The sequence below is a fragment of the Heptranchias perlo genome, chromosome 24, assembly GCF_035084215.1.
Source record: "Heptranchias perlo isolate sHepPer1 chromosome 24, sHepPer1.hap1, whole genome shotgun sequence".
NCBI classification, from domain to species: Eukaryota; Metazoa; Chordata; class Chondrichthyes; order Hexanchiformes; family Hexanchidae; genus Heptranchias; species Heptranchias perlo.
In genome coordinates this window covers 15,429,461-15,445,551 of record NC_090348.1, presented here as the reverse complement: position 1 = coordinate 15,445,551, position 16,091 = coordinate 15,429,461, and the positions used below count along the sequence as shown (strand labels likewise).

Genomic DNA, 16,091 nt, shown 5'->3' with positions numbered 1-16,091 from the left:
TCTGTGAGTGAAGGTCATAGTTTGTCTGGGTGTAGTAAGGGCTCTGCTTCCCTCATGGAACCTTCTCCTCCCCTTTCTACCCCTTCCTTTCTAAGAGGTTGGATTTTCTTCCGGCATCCTGCCCAATAGGAGGCAAAGCTCAGGCGGTAAGGCCCACTGCTTTATTCCTACCCCAATTTGGATTTCCCTCCCCCCCCCCCCCAAAGTCAGGACCACTGTTGGCTACTCTTTCCTCAGGAAGTGGGGCCCAGGTTCCCAGCAGTCCATCTCAGTTAGTGCCGCTTTCCAGGACAGCGCGGAGAAAGATGGGCTTGGGCCAGTGTCGGCAGCAGGAAGACCCCCAATTCTTTGCATGAAGGGAGAGAGACAGGGCTTAGCAAAGGCCTCATTTCCCTCCAGTTTGGCTACCAGCACCAAATTTCGTAGGCCTCAGACTGAATCCATGGCTACAAGAACTGTAGGTTATTTCTTCTTTAGGGTTCACTGTTCCTTTAACTTCCCTTTCCACCTCTTCAGATGCTGCAGTGGTGGTCCTGCTACAGCACGGGCCAGATTATCCCTCTTGGCGGGTGGAAGCCTGCTGGGAGCTCGGCCTGCATGTTAAGTGACCCATTTTCCTGGATTAGAGATAAGAGTTAGAGTCACGGCCAGGTTGGAGGAGCAGGCAGAAGTGCAGCCCCAGCACTACTCCGCTTCAAAGAGGAGTATGTATACAGGAAAATCACCAAAAGAATAGATTTTTATTTTGCACAGTACACTGGAACAGTAAGTTTAATTATAAATTCTTTCTAATTCTCTTTCTTGTACCCTTTGTTTCTCAGTCTATTTGCTTTTCTCCTTTCTTTTTCTTCTCCTTCATAGCTTTGACAATACATTTCTCAATACCTCTCGTACCTCTCCCCATTGCTGCAACTTCTATTCCTTTCCACTTTCTCGCACAGTCTTGATTTTACTTGATTCTCTTTTGCTGCTCTGAGTCTTTCTCTCAATCAATCTGTCTGCTGATAATAGATTTGCAATTCAGGACTTGATGAGATGGCAGCACCTGCTAGTATTTCAGGTTGAAATTCTGTTTTTTAAGAATAATAATACTGATACCTAGTAAGATTTACTGAGAATTTTGACAGTCATTTTGAAAGTGGGCAACAAATCTGACAATGTAGAGATCCATGAATTAGCAAGGTTTACAAACTTCCTGGATTTGCAATAAATATGGTAAAGCCCCATCGATCTAGGAATGCTTTGTGACTTGACAAAGTAGCACAAAGAATGTGAAAGGAACAAAAGACAGAACTAATACTGAAAGAACAGTGTGTTGCAGCCTGCTAGCAGATCAGATGAAATATACATTGGCAGATTTAAATGCCCTGAAGGGCTTGTAATTGTGCCTATTCACGCTTATAATAGGTCTGTTTTACCAGACATTTAGTGTTGATCTATAGACGTTCCAACAGTGTGTAGTACAGCTCCAATTTTAAGATGCCCAAATACCTTGAGGAGATAGTTTCATACACCACATTGCCTTTGCAATGGATGCTGTCTAACTCAACTGGAGTGAGGCACACTTTAAAGTGTTTCCAGGCAGCAACCAACACTAAAATGTGTAGAAATTACAGTTTTTAATGTTGGCAAAAAGCTGACTATCCCATTGGCTCTTCAATTACATTTAGAATTTGACTAGCATTTGGATATCGGTGAGCAGAGCTCTACATGTGTGAGCACTCATGTAGAGAGATTCACTTTGTCTGGAGACTAGTGCAGTACTCTAACTTGTTCTCCATGGCCCTGTGTTTCTCTAAGCTGATACCAGTCTTAAACTAGTACTTGTAATATATCTGTGCCCTTAGTTGGCACAAATATGTTAATATTAATCCATGTTCTCCATAAGTAATTTTTATGCCAACCTTGGAATAGAACCCTTGCGTGCTGGAACCAGGTACGTTGGTGCAACAATTACATGACTTGGCCAACAAGTTATTTTTCTCATAGCATTATTACTCATTTCACAAGTGACCATTAACAGTCATTAGTGAGAGGAATGACCTTTCTTACTAATTACTTGATGTGATTGAAAAATAGATCCACTGTGTTTAAAAACAATGGCTGCCACAGCCCATGATCCTGATGGATAATTATCTATTTTCCAAATTTAGTAAGACTATTATTTATTTTATTTCAGTATTAAACACAATATTATGTTGGATTTTTTCAAAGTGTTCTTTATTTGACCTTATGTGGCTGTATTAGATAGTTAATTTTATAAATATCATGTGCAATAAATATCACTTTTGCTAGATGATAGCTATGTATATTTTCAAGAAACAGCAAATTACTGATAATCAAAGGTGGAAAATATAAATATATATCTTGTTTAAATGTTGTTGACAGAACTATCAAAGTGGAAGTGTATGACTGGGACAGAGATGGAAGGTAGGACTTTTTTCATTGTTTTTTCCTGAAGATAATGCTTTCTTTCTGACCGTTTTGTTGCAACTTACAGTTCACAAAACTAATTCAAAATCAAATTTGCTTTCTTCATCCAAAATGCTAAACCAGCTCACGTATACCATCTGGTGCAATAACATGGCAATGTCCCAATGTAGTATTTTAAATAGTTAAACACCCCAACTTAAGGGGATCAGAAATTAAGTACACGCCCACAAACATTAAAGAGCTACTTTACTGAATATGTGCTCTTGGCAAGGAACCTTGCCCATTGGAACGCATATTGTGAAATCACAGGCACGCTCCCCATACCTGTCCATCCATTAAAATTAATGGAGCGGGAGTGGGAATTTGTATCGTTGGCACCTAAATTACAAACTAAAACTCATATACTTTTCTTGCATTTTTCTATGTTTATCTTTTTCTTTGTTTCCCTTACCATTTCCTGTGTTTGCCTCCTTTGCTAATTAACACACAAACAGCTCTAACACAAGCACTGTTTGTACATTTAAAAAAAATTGCAAATAATTTCATGCCATGGTTTGCCCTTCACCATGTTAGCAGACGTACTACTTAGTGCTACACCCCTGATTTTATCCTCAAAATCCTCAGTTTTTCTGGCATTAATAAAATACAGTTTCATTTGGTCTTGGTACCACCAGATTATACTGTAGCAGGTAGGTGAACAATCACAGCTGGATCCTGATAGTGGAAGTGTGGAATAACTTTTCTTCTTGAAAGAAGACTAAAGTTCTTGCCCCTTATTTTTAAAAGTATTTTCAACCTGTGATTACCTGGGTAGTTGGACCTGATGACTATGCTCATTTAGATATTATTTACCTTGTTGGGTTACATTACAACAGTAATGTTCTCTTAAAAGTTTTAGACATTTGTTACAAATATGCTCAAGAATTGTTTCATTCTATTCTTAAAAGCTGAATTCCAGAGGTGAGGTGAGAGTGACTGCCCTTGACATCAAGGCAGCATTTGACTGTGTGTGGCACCAAGGAGCCCTAGTAAAATTGAAGTCAATGCGAATCAGTGGGAAAACTCTCCAGTGACTGGAGTCATACCTAGCACAAAGGAAGATGGTAGTGGTTGTTGGAGGCCAATCATCTCAGCCCCAGGACATTGCTGCAGGAGTTCCTCAGGGCAGTGTCCTAGGCCCAACCATCTTCAGCTGCTTCATCAATGATCTTCCCTCCATGATAAGGTCAGAAATGGGGATGTTCGCTGATGATTGCACAGTGTTTAGTTCCATTCGCAACCCCTCAGATAATGAAGCAGTCCGTGCCCGCATGCAGCAAAACCTGGAAAACATCCAGGCTTGGGCTGATAAGTGGCAAGTAACATTCGTGCCAGACAAGTGCCAGGCAATGACTATCTCCAACAATGATGTGGAGATGCCGGTGATGGACTGGGGTTGACAATTGTAAACAATTTTACAACACCAAGTTATAGTCCAACAAATTTATTTTAAATTCCATAAGCTTTCGGAGGCTTCCTCCTTCGTCAGGTGAACGGTGTGGAAATGAAATTTTTGAATCCTTCGCATTTGAAAATCACAGAACGATGCCTGGCGATTACTGCCCGTTGCCAAGGCAATCACAGTGAGCAGACAGAAAGGTGTCACCTAAAAGGCCACCGAATATACAAACCCCCCAAAAAAAGAGAGCGAGAGAGAGAGAGAAGGAAGACAGTCAATGACCCATTATATTAAAAACAGATAACATTTGTTCGCTGGTGGGGTTACGTGTAGTGTGACATGAACCCAAGATCCCGGTTGAGGCCGTCCTCATGGGTGCGGAACTTGGCTATCAATTTCTGCTCGACGATTTTGCGTTGTCGTGTGTCTCGGAGGCCGCCTTGGAATATGCTTACCCGAAGGTCGGTGGCTGAATGTCCATGACTGCTGAAGACATGCCAGATCATCGACACAGATACCACCATCACACGAGAGGACACCACCCACCAGGTGCACGGTTCATACTCCTGTGACTCGGCCAAAGTTGTCTACCTCATACGTTGCAGGAAAGGATGCCCCAGAGCATGGTACATTGGCGAGACCATGCAGACGCTGCGACAACGGATGAACGGACACCGCGCAACAATTGCCAAACAGGAGGGTTCTCTCCCTGTTGGGGAACACTTCAGCAGTCATGGACATTCAGCCACCGACCTTCGGGTAAGCATATTCCAAGGCAGCCTCCGAGACACACGACAACGCAAAATCGTCGAGCAGAAATTGATAGCCAAGTTCCGCACCCATGAGGACGGCCTCAACCGGGATCTTGGGTTCATGTCACACTGCACGTAACTCCACCAGCGAACAAATGTTATCTGTTTTTAATATAATGGGTCATTGACTGTCTTCCTTCTCTCTCTCTCTCGCTCTCTTTTTTTGGGGGGTTTGTATATTCGGTGGCCTTTTAGGTGACACCTTTCTGTCTGCTCACTGTGATTGCCTTGGCAACGGGCAGTAATCGCCAGGCATCGTTCTGTGATTTTCAAATGCGAAGGATTCAAAAATTTCATTTCCACACCGTTCACCTGACGAAGGAGGAAGCCTCCGAAAGCTTGTGGAATTTAAAATAAATTTGTTGGACTATAACTTGGTGTTGTAAAATTGTTTACAATTATCTCCAACAAGAGAGAGTCTAACCACCTCCCCTTGACATTCAATGGCATTACCATCGCCAAATCCCCGCCATCAACATCCTGGGGGATTCGGCGATGGTAATGCCGTTGAATGTCAAGGGGAGGTGGTTAGACCAGAAATTTAACTGGACCAGCTATATAAATACTGTGGCTACAAGAGCAGGTCAGAGGCTGGGTATTCTGCGGCGAGGGACTCACCTCCTGACTCCCCAAAGCTTTTCAACCATCTAGAAAGCACAAGTCAGGAGTATGATGGAATACTCTCCACTTGCCTGGATGAGCGCAGCTCCAACAACACTCAAGAAGCTCGACACCATCCAGGACAAAGCAGCCCGCTTGATTGGCACCCCATCCACCACCCTAAACATTCACTCCCATCACCACCGGCGCACTGTGGCTGCAGTGTACACCATCCACAGGATGCACTGCAGCAACTCGCCAAGGCTTCTTCGACAGCACCTCCCAAACCCGCAACCTCTACCACCTAAAAGGACAAGAGCAGCAGGTACATGGGAACAACATCACCTGCACGTCCCCCTCCAAGTCACACACCATCCTGACTTGGAAATATATCGCCGTTCCTTCATCGTCGCTGGGTCAAAATCCTGGAACTCCCTTCCTAACAGCACAGTGGGAGAACCTTCACCACACGGACTGCAGCGGTTCAAGAAGGCGGCTCACCACCACCTTCTCAAGGGCAATTAGGGATGGGCAATAAATGCTGGCCTCGCCAGCGACGCCCACATCCCATGAACGAATAAAAAAAAAATTGCTCAGGTTGGCAGGAGTGTGGCCAAGTGGGACTTCTGTCCATCACTTTGGCCTCAACATGACCCTGTCACAAATTGCGGGGACGTTGTCATTAGACAATGAGAGATCCACCTGACTGCTCTGGGGTTGGGGTGTGGTGGGGTGTGGGGATGCTTTGTCAGGTCAGAGAGGAACGATAACATTTTATTCTCCTCCACAAGGAACCTTTGACCATTATTTTGAAGTAAATGCAACCCCCCTTGATTACTCGTGTATATTTACATTTTCAGGCTTCGAGTAGGCCCACAGCAATCGCCTGGCCTTCCTGTTTGAGGAATAAATGTCTGCTCAGCTCTAAGGAGGAGCTGCTGGATTTTCCTGTCCCACCCTCCCCCCCCCCCCCCCCCCCCCCATACAGCGAGCTGTCTGTCAGCGCTCAGTTGTGCCCGTAGCTCACCAATAATTAGGTTCAAGCCATGAAAATAGTTCTGGACTCTGGCGAAGTTCATTTGATGAATGGTGGACCTGCTCTGCCCACCTAATGAACGGGGTCACTTGAAAATTGACTGCCACCACCGCAGCATTAAAATTGTATTGTTGCACAAATTAATCAGGGTCCCACTTATTTTTGGTGGGAGCGCTGGGTGCCGAGTTCCCAACCTGCTCCAAAATCACGGTGGGCTGGACGTCATCAGGAATGGGGCGGTAAGTGTTGCACTTTGATTTTAGTTTCGGTACCTCCTCGTTCCCACTGAAAAACACAGTGGTACCGAGACCATAATTGGCCCCGTGGTATGTGAAACCAAATAGGTGAAATGAAAACAGTGACTACGAGTCCTGGCACCTACCATCAGTTTGTTTCCCTGCCCCTGGGTGGTGTGTTTCCCTGCCCACGGTGGTGTGTTTCCCTGCCCACGGTGGTGTGTTTCCCTGCCCACGGTGGTGTGTTTCCCTGCCCACGGTGGTGTGTTTCCCTGCCCACGGTGGTGTGTTTCCCTGCCCACGGTGGTGTGTTTCCCTGCCCACGGTGGTGTGTTTCCCTGCCCACGGTGGTGTGTTTCCCTGCCCTGGGTGGTGTGTTTCCCTGCCCACGGTGGTGTGTTTCTCTGCCCACGGTGGTGTGTTTCTCTGCCCACGGTGGTGTGTTTCCCTGCCTTGGGTGGTGTGTTTCCCTGCCCACGGTGGTACCAACAATGTTATTCAAGAATCTGCCTCAGTAGCCACATGCAGTGACATAGGTGAACTTTTCAGCATCATTTACAAGGGACGCTCAAGCAGAGGATGCTGCTAGGTACTGAACTCCCAATATGCTGTGCTCCATGGTGGCAGTTCTTCTGATTCAGTTCATGATGTGGAAGGGAAACGTTAATTGGAGGCCAGCTGCTTTGTCACAGGGATGGAGGGACAACTGGAAGCTTTTTCTTTTCCAGAGTGACATTGGTGTATGTCTGAGATCACATCAACCATCTATTCTCAGTCCGGGATGGTGTACGGTGATGAGAGATCTAAGAAGGAAGAGGGGGTGAAAATAACTAAAAAGGAGTCCCATTATCAAAAGGAAATGCCCATAACATATTTAAATGATACAAATGGAAATGTGTCACTAGAAGAATTTTGAAGAGGTCATAAATCGTGAGAAGTATGACAGAAATTGAATTTTTGTCTACAGTTTCTCTTGTTTTTGTTTCATTTAAATAGCATTTTTAACTACTTAACTCAAAATTGAGACTATACAATCGATCTTACACAGTCATTATAATTAATCATGTTAGCTCAGAGGTGAGATGTCTGCTTTATTACCGTAGTATCTCTTTGAAGAGGATAAAGTATTTTGACTTGCCGGTATCTTGATTACAAAGCTGTTAAGAGATAATGCACCACAAGAGCACTTCCTATAAAACCATCAAGTGGAAAGAAGGTTATTTACTTTTAGTCAGAAAAAAACAATTAAGCTAAAGTTGCTTTGAATTAAGTGATGATGTGGAGATGCCGGTGATGGACTGGGGTTGACAATTGTAAACAATTTTACAACACCAAGTTATAGTCCAGCAATTTTATTTTAAATTCACAAGCTTTCGGAGACTTCCTCCTTCCTCAGGTAAATGTTCAGGAGCTCCTTGAAGCCTACGCATTTATACATATAGAACAATACATGGTGTTTACAGACTGCCCCTGCAACTGCCCGTTGCCAAGGCAATCACCGTGTTCAGACAGAGAGGTGTCACCTGCAGAACCCCCGAATACACATTCAACAAAAAAACAAACAGGGAAAAAAAACAGAGAAAAAAAAACAGAGAGAGGCAGAAACATCCGGAAGGCAGAGAAAGCCAGCAAATGACCCATTATATTAAAAACAGATAACATTTGTTCGCTGGTGGGGTAACATGTAGCGTGACATGAACCCAAGATCCCGGTTGAGGCCGTCCTCATGGGTGCGGAACTTGGCTATCAATTTCTGCTCGACGATTTTGCGTTGTCGTGTGTCTCGAAGGCCGCCTTGGAGTACGCTTACCCGAAGGTCGGTGGATGAATGTCCATGACTGCTGAAGTGTTCCCCGACTGGGAGGGAACCCTCCTGTTTGGCGATTGTTGCGCGGTGTCCGTTCATCCGTTGTCGCAGCGTCTGCATGGTCTCGCCAATGTACCATGCTCTGGGGCATCCTTTCCTGCAACGTATGAGGTAGACAACGTTGGCCGAGTCACAGGAGTATGAACCATGCACCTGGTGGGTGGTGTCCTCTCGTGTGATGGTGGTATCTGTGTCGATGATCTGGCATATCTTGCAGAGGTTACCGTGGCAGGGTTGTGTGGCGTCGTGGATGCTGTTCTCTTGAAAGCTAGGTAATTTGCTGCGAACGATGGTCTGTTTGAGGTTGGGTGACTGTTTAAAGGCGAGTAGTGGAGGTGTGGGGATGGCCATAGCGAGGTGTTTGTCCTCATTGATGACATGTTGAAGGCTGCGGAGAACATGGCGTAGTTTCTCCGCTCCGGGGAAGTACTGGACGACAAAGGGTACTCTGTTGGTTGCGTCCCGTGTTAGTCTCCTGAGGAGGTCTATGCGATTTTTTGCTGTGGCCCGTCGGAACTGTCGATCGATGAGTCGAGCGTCATATCCCGTTCTTACTAGGGCGTCTTTCAGCGTCTGTAGGTGTCCATCGTGTTCCTCCTCGTCTGAGCAGACCCTGTGTATTCGCAGGGCCTGTCCATAGGGGATGGCCTCTTTGACGTGGTTAGGGTGGAAGCTGGAAAAGTGGAGCATCGTGAGGTTGTCCGTGGGCTTGCGGTAGAGTGAGGTGCTGAGGTGCCCGTCTTTGATGGAGATTTGTGTGTCCAAGAAAGAAACTGATTCTGAGGAGTAGTCCATGGTGAGCTTGATGGTGGGATGGAACTTGTTGATGTTATCGTGTAGTCTCTTTAGTGATTCCTTGCCGTGGGTCCATAGAAAGTCCATAGAATTAAGTGTGCATGGAAGGTGCACAAATGTTTATTGTAGGTCCAGTTGTGTCAAATGTCCCAACCCAAACAATATGCGATTACTGTCTTCATCGACAGTCTGTGTGGTTATCTTCATGTCTTTGTGTTTATAGGTTGTAAATATTGTTCATATTGTTTTGCTGATTACCTTTATCTAACAGACTTGCCTTCAAAGCAAGTGTGTGTCCTTCAAAGGAATTATGGCCCCAATTTTAACTCCCATGCCTGGCAGAAACCAGGCAGGGAGGGGCAGTTAAAATGAGGGGAACGACTTACCCCCTCTGATCCTGCTGCCTTCCCACCGTGTCCCAATGTTAACCTGCTCTTTTGAGCAGGTGAACAGGACACCCGTCCCAAGCTGGCGAGGTCATTCTTTAAGTATATATATCGGGATCCATTCTGCTATTTTAGTCCGAGGCCTCAGCAGGAGAGCAGTGACGGCTTCCCCGTCAGGCCAAACCTTTCGGGAGGGGGATCGTTGGCCAGAAGTGGCCCAAGCGGGTAAGTTTTTAATTTTTATTTTAGGCCTCCTTGTGGGCCTGGAGGAGGTGGAGTGCTCCTCCGGGCCCCTCAAGGAAGCATTGGTCCTTCCTTCCCCGGGCATCTCCCCCTCCCGATCGCCTTCACCTCCCCCCACCCCGGTCTTACCACTTACCTGAATGCCGGGGGGCGATCCCACTTGTCCATGGATGCAGCCTCCTGCCTACGATCATCCTGCTGGCCAGGCAGTGCATCTGGCTGGATTCAGGCAGACTCCAATGTAATTTATGAAAATGAGACCCGTCCGTTAAGATTGGGCGGGCCTCCACGTTCCAGGACTCCATGGGTGTGCCGTCCGATTCGAGGCTCGCATGCAGCTTTCAGGTTCCCCCCAACCCCTTAAAATCGGGGCCGATGAGTTTGAAAACTCACCACATTTTTTGTATTAGCAGTTCAATTTGTTTTACTATGGAGCATTGGAATGATTTAAGCTCTGTAAACTTACATTTACATAATTCTTATAAAGAGTTTATTCTGTTTTGTTGAAGGACGAAATTGCATATTTCTTTGATTACCTTATGTCAAACTCTGTAAGAATAATTCAAAGGAACTTGTCTGACTGATTTGTTTGATTAGCTTTTTTTAAACTGCTTCAGACTTCTAGTGCTGCATTCTATTTTTAATGTCTCCCCAGCATTGCTCGCTTCAGTAATTGAACCTGTTTCATAATTCAGCCCATTATAAATGTGTCTTGCATGGCTGATATTAACCATCTTCTGAATATTTCCATCTACGTACCGATGACTGGAAACTGGAGCCCCGCAAGTGAGAGAGGGAGGAAGAAGAAGAAAATAGTGTCAAATTGCCTAAGGTCATGCTGTTAGACAAAAGCTCCACATTATATGGAAGCTCTTATTATGAGAGGGGCCAAACCTCATGTACTGATCCTGAATGGGAATTTATCCTCTGGATTGCGCATAGATTATATTATTTTTCATGGGATTCCTCAAGGCCGTATCCCAAAAGTTTAATGTAAGGAATCTTACAACACCAGGTTATAGTCCAACAGTTTTATTTGAAAATCACAAGCTTTCGGAGTTTACCTCCTTCGTCAAGTGAGTGAGCGAAGGAGGTAAACTCTGAAAGCTTGTGATTTTCCAATTAAACTGTTGGACTATAACCTGGTGTTGTAAGATTCCTTACATTTGTCCACCCCAGTCCATCACCGGCATCTCCACATCATGCCCAAAAGTTTAAGCAGACATATGCGAGCTATCGCCACCGCCTCCTCTTCCTACCTCTCCCATTTGGGGGAATCTTTCTCCCAGTCACCTGTACATAGATGGAAACGTTCAGATGATGGATAATGTCAACCGTGCGAGACACTTTTATAATGGGCTAAACTATGAAACAGGTTTATTCACCTTAAAATAGATTGAGTGCATGGGGGGCATTAGATTTAGCCAAACCCTGGTATATTATCGCAGTTGCAGACCGTTTTACTTCATGTTGTCTGCAAGTACAGCGTGACTGAGAATCTAAGAAAATAGACACAATCTGTTGATGAACTTGCCAACAAGGGCTTAATCAGGTTAGGATGGACTATCCCTTGACGGGAAATGTATTTTTGACTGAAAGGTAGGGAAGTTGATGAAATCTTTGAAGAAAATAATCAGCTGAACATGTATGCAATGACGGATTGTTACTTGCTCAACTAACACACTACAGCAAAGCATGACGCAGCTGCAATCTTTTCATGGATCTCCTGCGGTCCTGTGCATTGCTCCTTGGAGCTCCCTTCATTTTCAAGCAATACCCACACCTACACTGGGGATCCATAAATGGATCAAGTATGCACCAATTCCCCTCCCACTTTGGGAGCCAGGCAGAGGACCACCTTTAAGAGTATGTAACTATATGGGGGCGTCTTACTAAGGAGAGGTAAGAGTAGCTGCCCTCGGCATCGTGGGAGCATTTGACCAAGTATGACCAAGGAGCCCTAGCAAGATTGAGGTCAATGAGGGTCAAAGGGAAAACCCTCCAATAGCTGAAATCATATCTGACCCAAAGGAAGATGGTTGCGATTGTCTGAGGCCAACCATCACACTCCCAGGTCATCTCTGCAGGAGTTCCTCGGGGAAACATCTTCAGCCCAACCATCTACAGTTGCCTTTCTCCGTCATAAGATCAGGAGTGGAGCTGTTGGCCAACAATTCCACAGAAATCAACTTTATTCACAGCTCTTCCAACAACTATGCAGCCCATATAATCAAGAAGAGCAGCAATGTTGTGGGAACACCATCACCTCCAAGCTCCCCTCCAAGTCACACATCATCCTGACTTTGACATGTTGCTGTTCCTTCACCACTGGGTCAATATCTGGCATTCCCTACCTAGCACCATTGTGGGATATCATCACCACAAGGACTGCTGCAGTTTAAGGAGAAGGCCCCACCAGTACCTCAGAGGAACTAGGGTTGGGCAATAAATGTGGACTTGCCACCATCACCCACATACACATAGATCCTGGAGACTAGCAGAGGGAATTATCCTCTTCATTTTCTGAATATATCTACAAGCATCTGTGGGATGATCAGATTGGGCCCCCAAAGGGTTTCGTGAAAATCTATGTACACAATGTCATATGGTTTTCCATGGTCCACTTTGTTGCACTTCTTCACATCAAAGATGTTGTTCAGTCAGCAGTAGTCATGTTTATCGTTCCTAACAGCAATCATCTCAGCGAACTTGTACAGCCAGAGGTCCCCCTGCAGAGCCTTCCTTTCCCATCCAGTAAGCATCGATTAGGTATTGGCCCTGGACTGCACATGGTGGTCACAGTATGATGTATTACAGGACAGTTCGCAGCAGCAGCCTCACCTACAGTTGATAATGGTGACTGATGAGATCCTGACAAAATGGCAGGCCCATGTAGGTTTAGGGCAAGTAGACAAGAGAAACCTTTACCTGACACATCAATTATTTGGAGCTAAGTTAAATAAGGTTTCTTCGGAACACCTCCGGACTTACTATTGGGAAAGCCCGTATGTGTGGTCAGATAATGCTATGGTGGCCACTACATTAACAAACGGGTGGGAGAGGATTCATTCCGACTCCCTCTGTCAAATTGTGATTCAACTAGTACACTGGTATCTGGGTCATAAGATTATTCTATTGGCTCAGCATTTAAGCAGGGTAGACAATATAGTGGCAGACATTCTCAGTCACAATACAGTTCATCCTCATGAGTGGAAAATCTACCCAGAGTTTAGTTCAAGACATTTTCAGGAGTTGGGGACATCTGGAGATGGATATGTTCGCTTCAGCTCTAGGACATAAGCCGTTTTAGTCTGGAGGCCAGATAGTCTTTGTCCCTGGAAATGAAGGTTTCTGGATGCATTCCCTCTGTTTCCCCAGTCCCAAAAGTAGTTGAAAAGATACACACGGGTGAAGAGAAAGTCACGCTGGCAACCCCTTATTGTCTCTGAATATCGTGACAGGGAGCAGAGGCAGGATCCTCTTTCTTGCAGGATAGATCTCCTTTCATAGTTGGGGGGGGGGGGGGGGGAAGGAAGAGGGGAGAGTAAAATATTGCATCCGAGTCTGAAGACATTCTGGTTGATAACCTGATTATTTAATAGCAAGCCATTATTGTAGATCAGCCATATGTGATATTGGCATTATGACAGGACAGTCCTTGGACTCATGCATAATTTTTGATCTGAGATTGTTTCTCAGATCCACTTGGGTCAGGAAATTGGTCTGTTGTTTTATCCCCTGCCAAAAGTCAGAACTGGAACTTTGGGCCAGAATTTTCTGGCAAAATAATGGCAAGTTAAAGGCACATGCCGTTATTAGTGTTTAAAAAATCCAGCAATTTGTGGTGAGGAAGAGATACGCTGTGAGTTGCTAAATGATTCATGCCACTCCGCCAATGGCCTCGTGAAAACAGGATCTCGCCATCAATCTGCCCATGAGTTAGAAGAAATTGCTGGATTGCATTGTCAATATGAATTAAACTCGCCACAGAAATTTAGGGCTGGTATTTCACAACATAAGGACCCTGTTAATGATGAGATTTATGTTCCTGCAATGCCACCAAATCTGGGAGGCCCAGAAAGGGAACAATTGAAACTGTGACGCCTCACTCCTGCAGGTAGTGTATTATTCATAGAGGTTTTTAAATTTAATTTTTTTTTTCTCTTTTCCTTTCTGTCTCTTTTTTTTCTTTCACTCTTAATCCAATCTTTCTTTCTTTCTATTTCTCTTTATCTAATTTGACTTTAATTCACCCTATTTCCTTCTCCATCGTTCGCTCTGTTTCATTCTCTATCCTTAAATTTAATTGGTTAAGGAGATAGATTATTGATCCCATCGTTCACCTAGGTCCCAGGGGTCCTGTTGATACCCACCGCGCTGTTATCAGTTTGCACTTCCAGCAGTGCAAAAAATGTTTGAGCCGAAGGGTCAGGAAAAAAATCCAACTTATGGGGCACGCTGCGAGATGCCCTGGTCCTGCAAATTCTGGCCCATTATTTCCACTATGTAGATACTTTCAGAGCTCTAAGTTCCGAAGAATTAATCACCATATTTTTCCGTATCAGTTTCCCATTTAAGTGCAGAAACCAAAATGATCAATTGGCTTTGGCAATTTGCATTCTAATTTAGGTGTTTTATATGGTCAAGTTACAAAACGTGTTTATTCTGAGATTCAGAATGACTTGAGTGATAATTCTGTTTATTTAAAACTTTTGGTAGTTCTTCCCAAGAATAATTGCACTTTGCCTGCAATCAAATAAAAAAAAAGCAGACAGATCTTTACATATTGAAACCAAAGAATGTACACACAGAATACCACAAATCACACAATAAAGTATGTGAAATTCTCCAAAGTGGAACCCTGTTTGTTTGCTCAATAATCCCTATCTGTTACAATACAGCTTTAAATCGCCAATGATTGTCATGTTGGCAATTTAAAGCACTTGAAATTACAAATGGTCCTTTTAACTTCACATATTCTAGCTATTTCCATTACTTTGTTGCATACCAGTATATTTTAAAATGTGATATTACAGAATTATCCTTTTTTTGCATTGATCATTGTTTTGAATGCAATATTCTGACATTGTTAGGTAGTTACATGAAGGATTATGCCATGCAGAGTCTATGAGAATGGATCTAATCTGCATTTGCTACCTGTTTAGAATACACTATATGTTGCTATTTAATTATATAATTTTGAAAGGTGCTCCTCAAAAATAAAACCTTGTTTGACCAAATCAAATGACTAGAGAACACTCGCTATATTGGCTCTTTTGTCAAGTTCCTTTTTAAGTGCTTCTGTAACAAATATAAGTGCACAAACCTTACATCATGTAGTATGGCAAAAGCAAACATACAGTTATCCACACAAAGAAATGAGCCACTGAGTTTTGTCATTCGCTCGGCTGAACTGGCATGATGGGCCGAATGCCCTCCTCCTGTGCTGTACCTGATATGAACCATTTCTTGTCCCTAATTGTTGGCCAACAGTAAATTATTCAGTATGCTTAGTAGTGCTTGTTTGCTTTTGTTGGTTGTATGGCTGTTTTTTGCTGTGACCAAAAGTTTGACATCACATTGTGTTTTTGATGTGCAGCCATGATTTTATTGGGGAATTCACCACAAATTACAGAGAACTTTCCAGGGGACAGTCACAATTCAATGTGTATGAGGTAAGTTCTTGCCTTTTACTTTCTGATTAAAATAATTGGCTTAGAAAAGATATTGTGATGGTCCCAGCCAATTGTGATTTTTTTTTTGCTGCTGGTTAATGCTGAATAATTATGTTAATGGTGAATAATTAATATTACAAATAACAAGAACTTTTTGGTACAGGAAAAAGCCAATTCACCCATTAAACACATTTATTTTTGATCAACCTTACATACCTGCCTTCTTATCATAACCTCCAATTCCTTCTTTCTCCAGAAAGGCATGCTTAAAACTGTATGTTGAACTGTTTATTCTGTGTCCTTCAATAACGTCTGGTAACTTATTTCACAAGCCTATTACCTTGTTGGGTCAAAAGATTTCACCTGACTTCCCTTCTTACTACTGATTTCCTCAATTTCCATTTCTGTCTCAGTATTTGAACCCTTTCCCACACTTGCTTGGATCTGCTTCATCAATTCCCTTCATGACCTTGAACACTTCAGTTAAATCCCCATGAAATTTCCTCTTCCCTCCCCAAAAAATGCCCAATTTCCGTAACTTTTCCTCAGAATTTATATTCGTCATACTTG

At 43.9% G+C, this 16,091-nt stretch overlaps 1 protein-coding gene across 1 annotated transcript in view; it reads left to right on the top strand.

The window, feature by feature from the left end:
- LOC137341585 (copine-8) overlaps positions 1-16,091 on the top strand; it is a 342,934-nt gene that overhangs the window by 191,972 nt on the left and 134,871 nt on the right. Inside the window, exons 10-11 of the mRNA XM_068004804.1 lie at positions 2,389-2,430; positions 15,446-15,521. Of these exons, the coding sequence (XP_067860905.1) occupies positions 2,389-2,430; positions 15,446-15,521 (118 nt within the window). The remainder of the gene's footprint in view (positions 1-2,388; positions 2,431-15,445; positions 15,522-16,091) is intronic.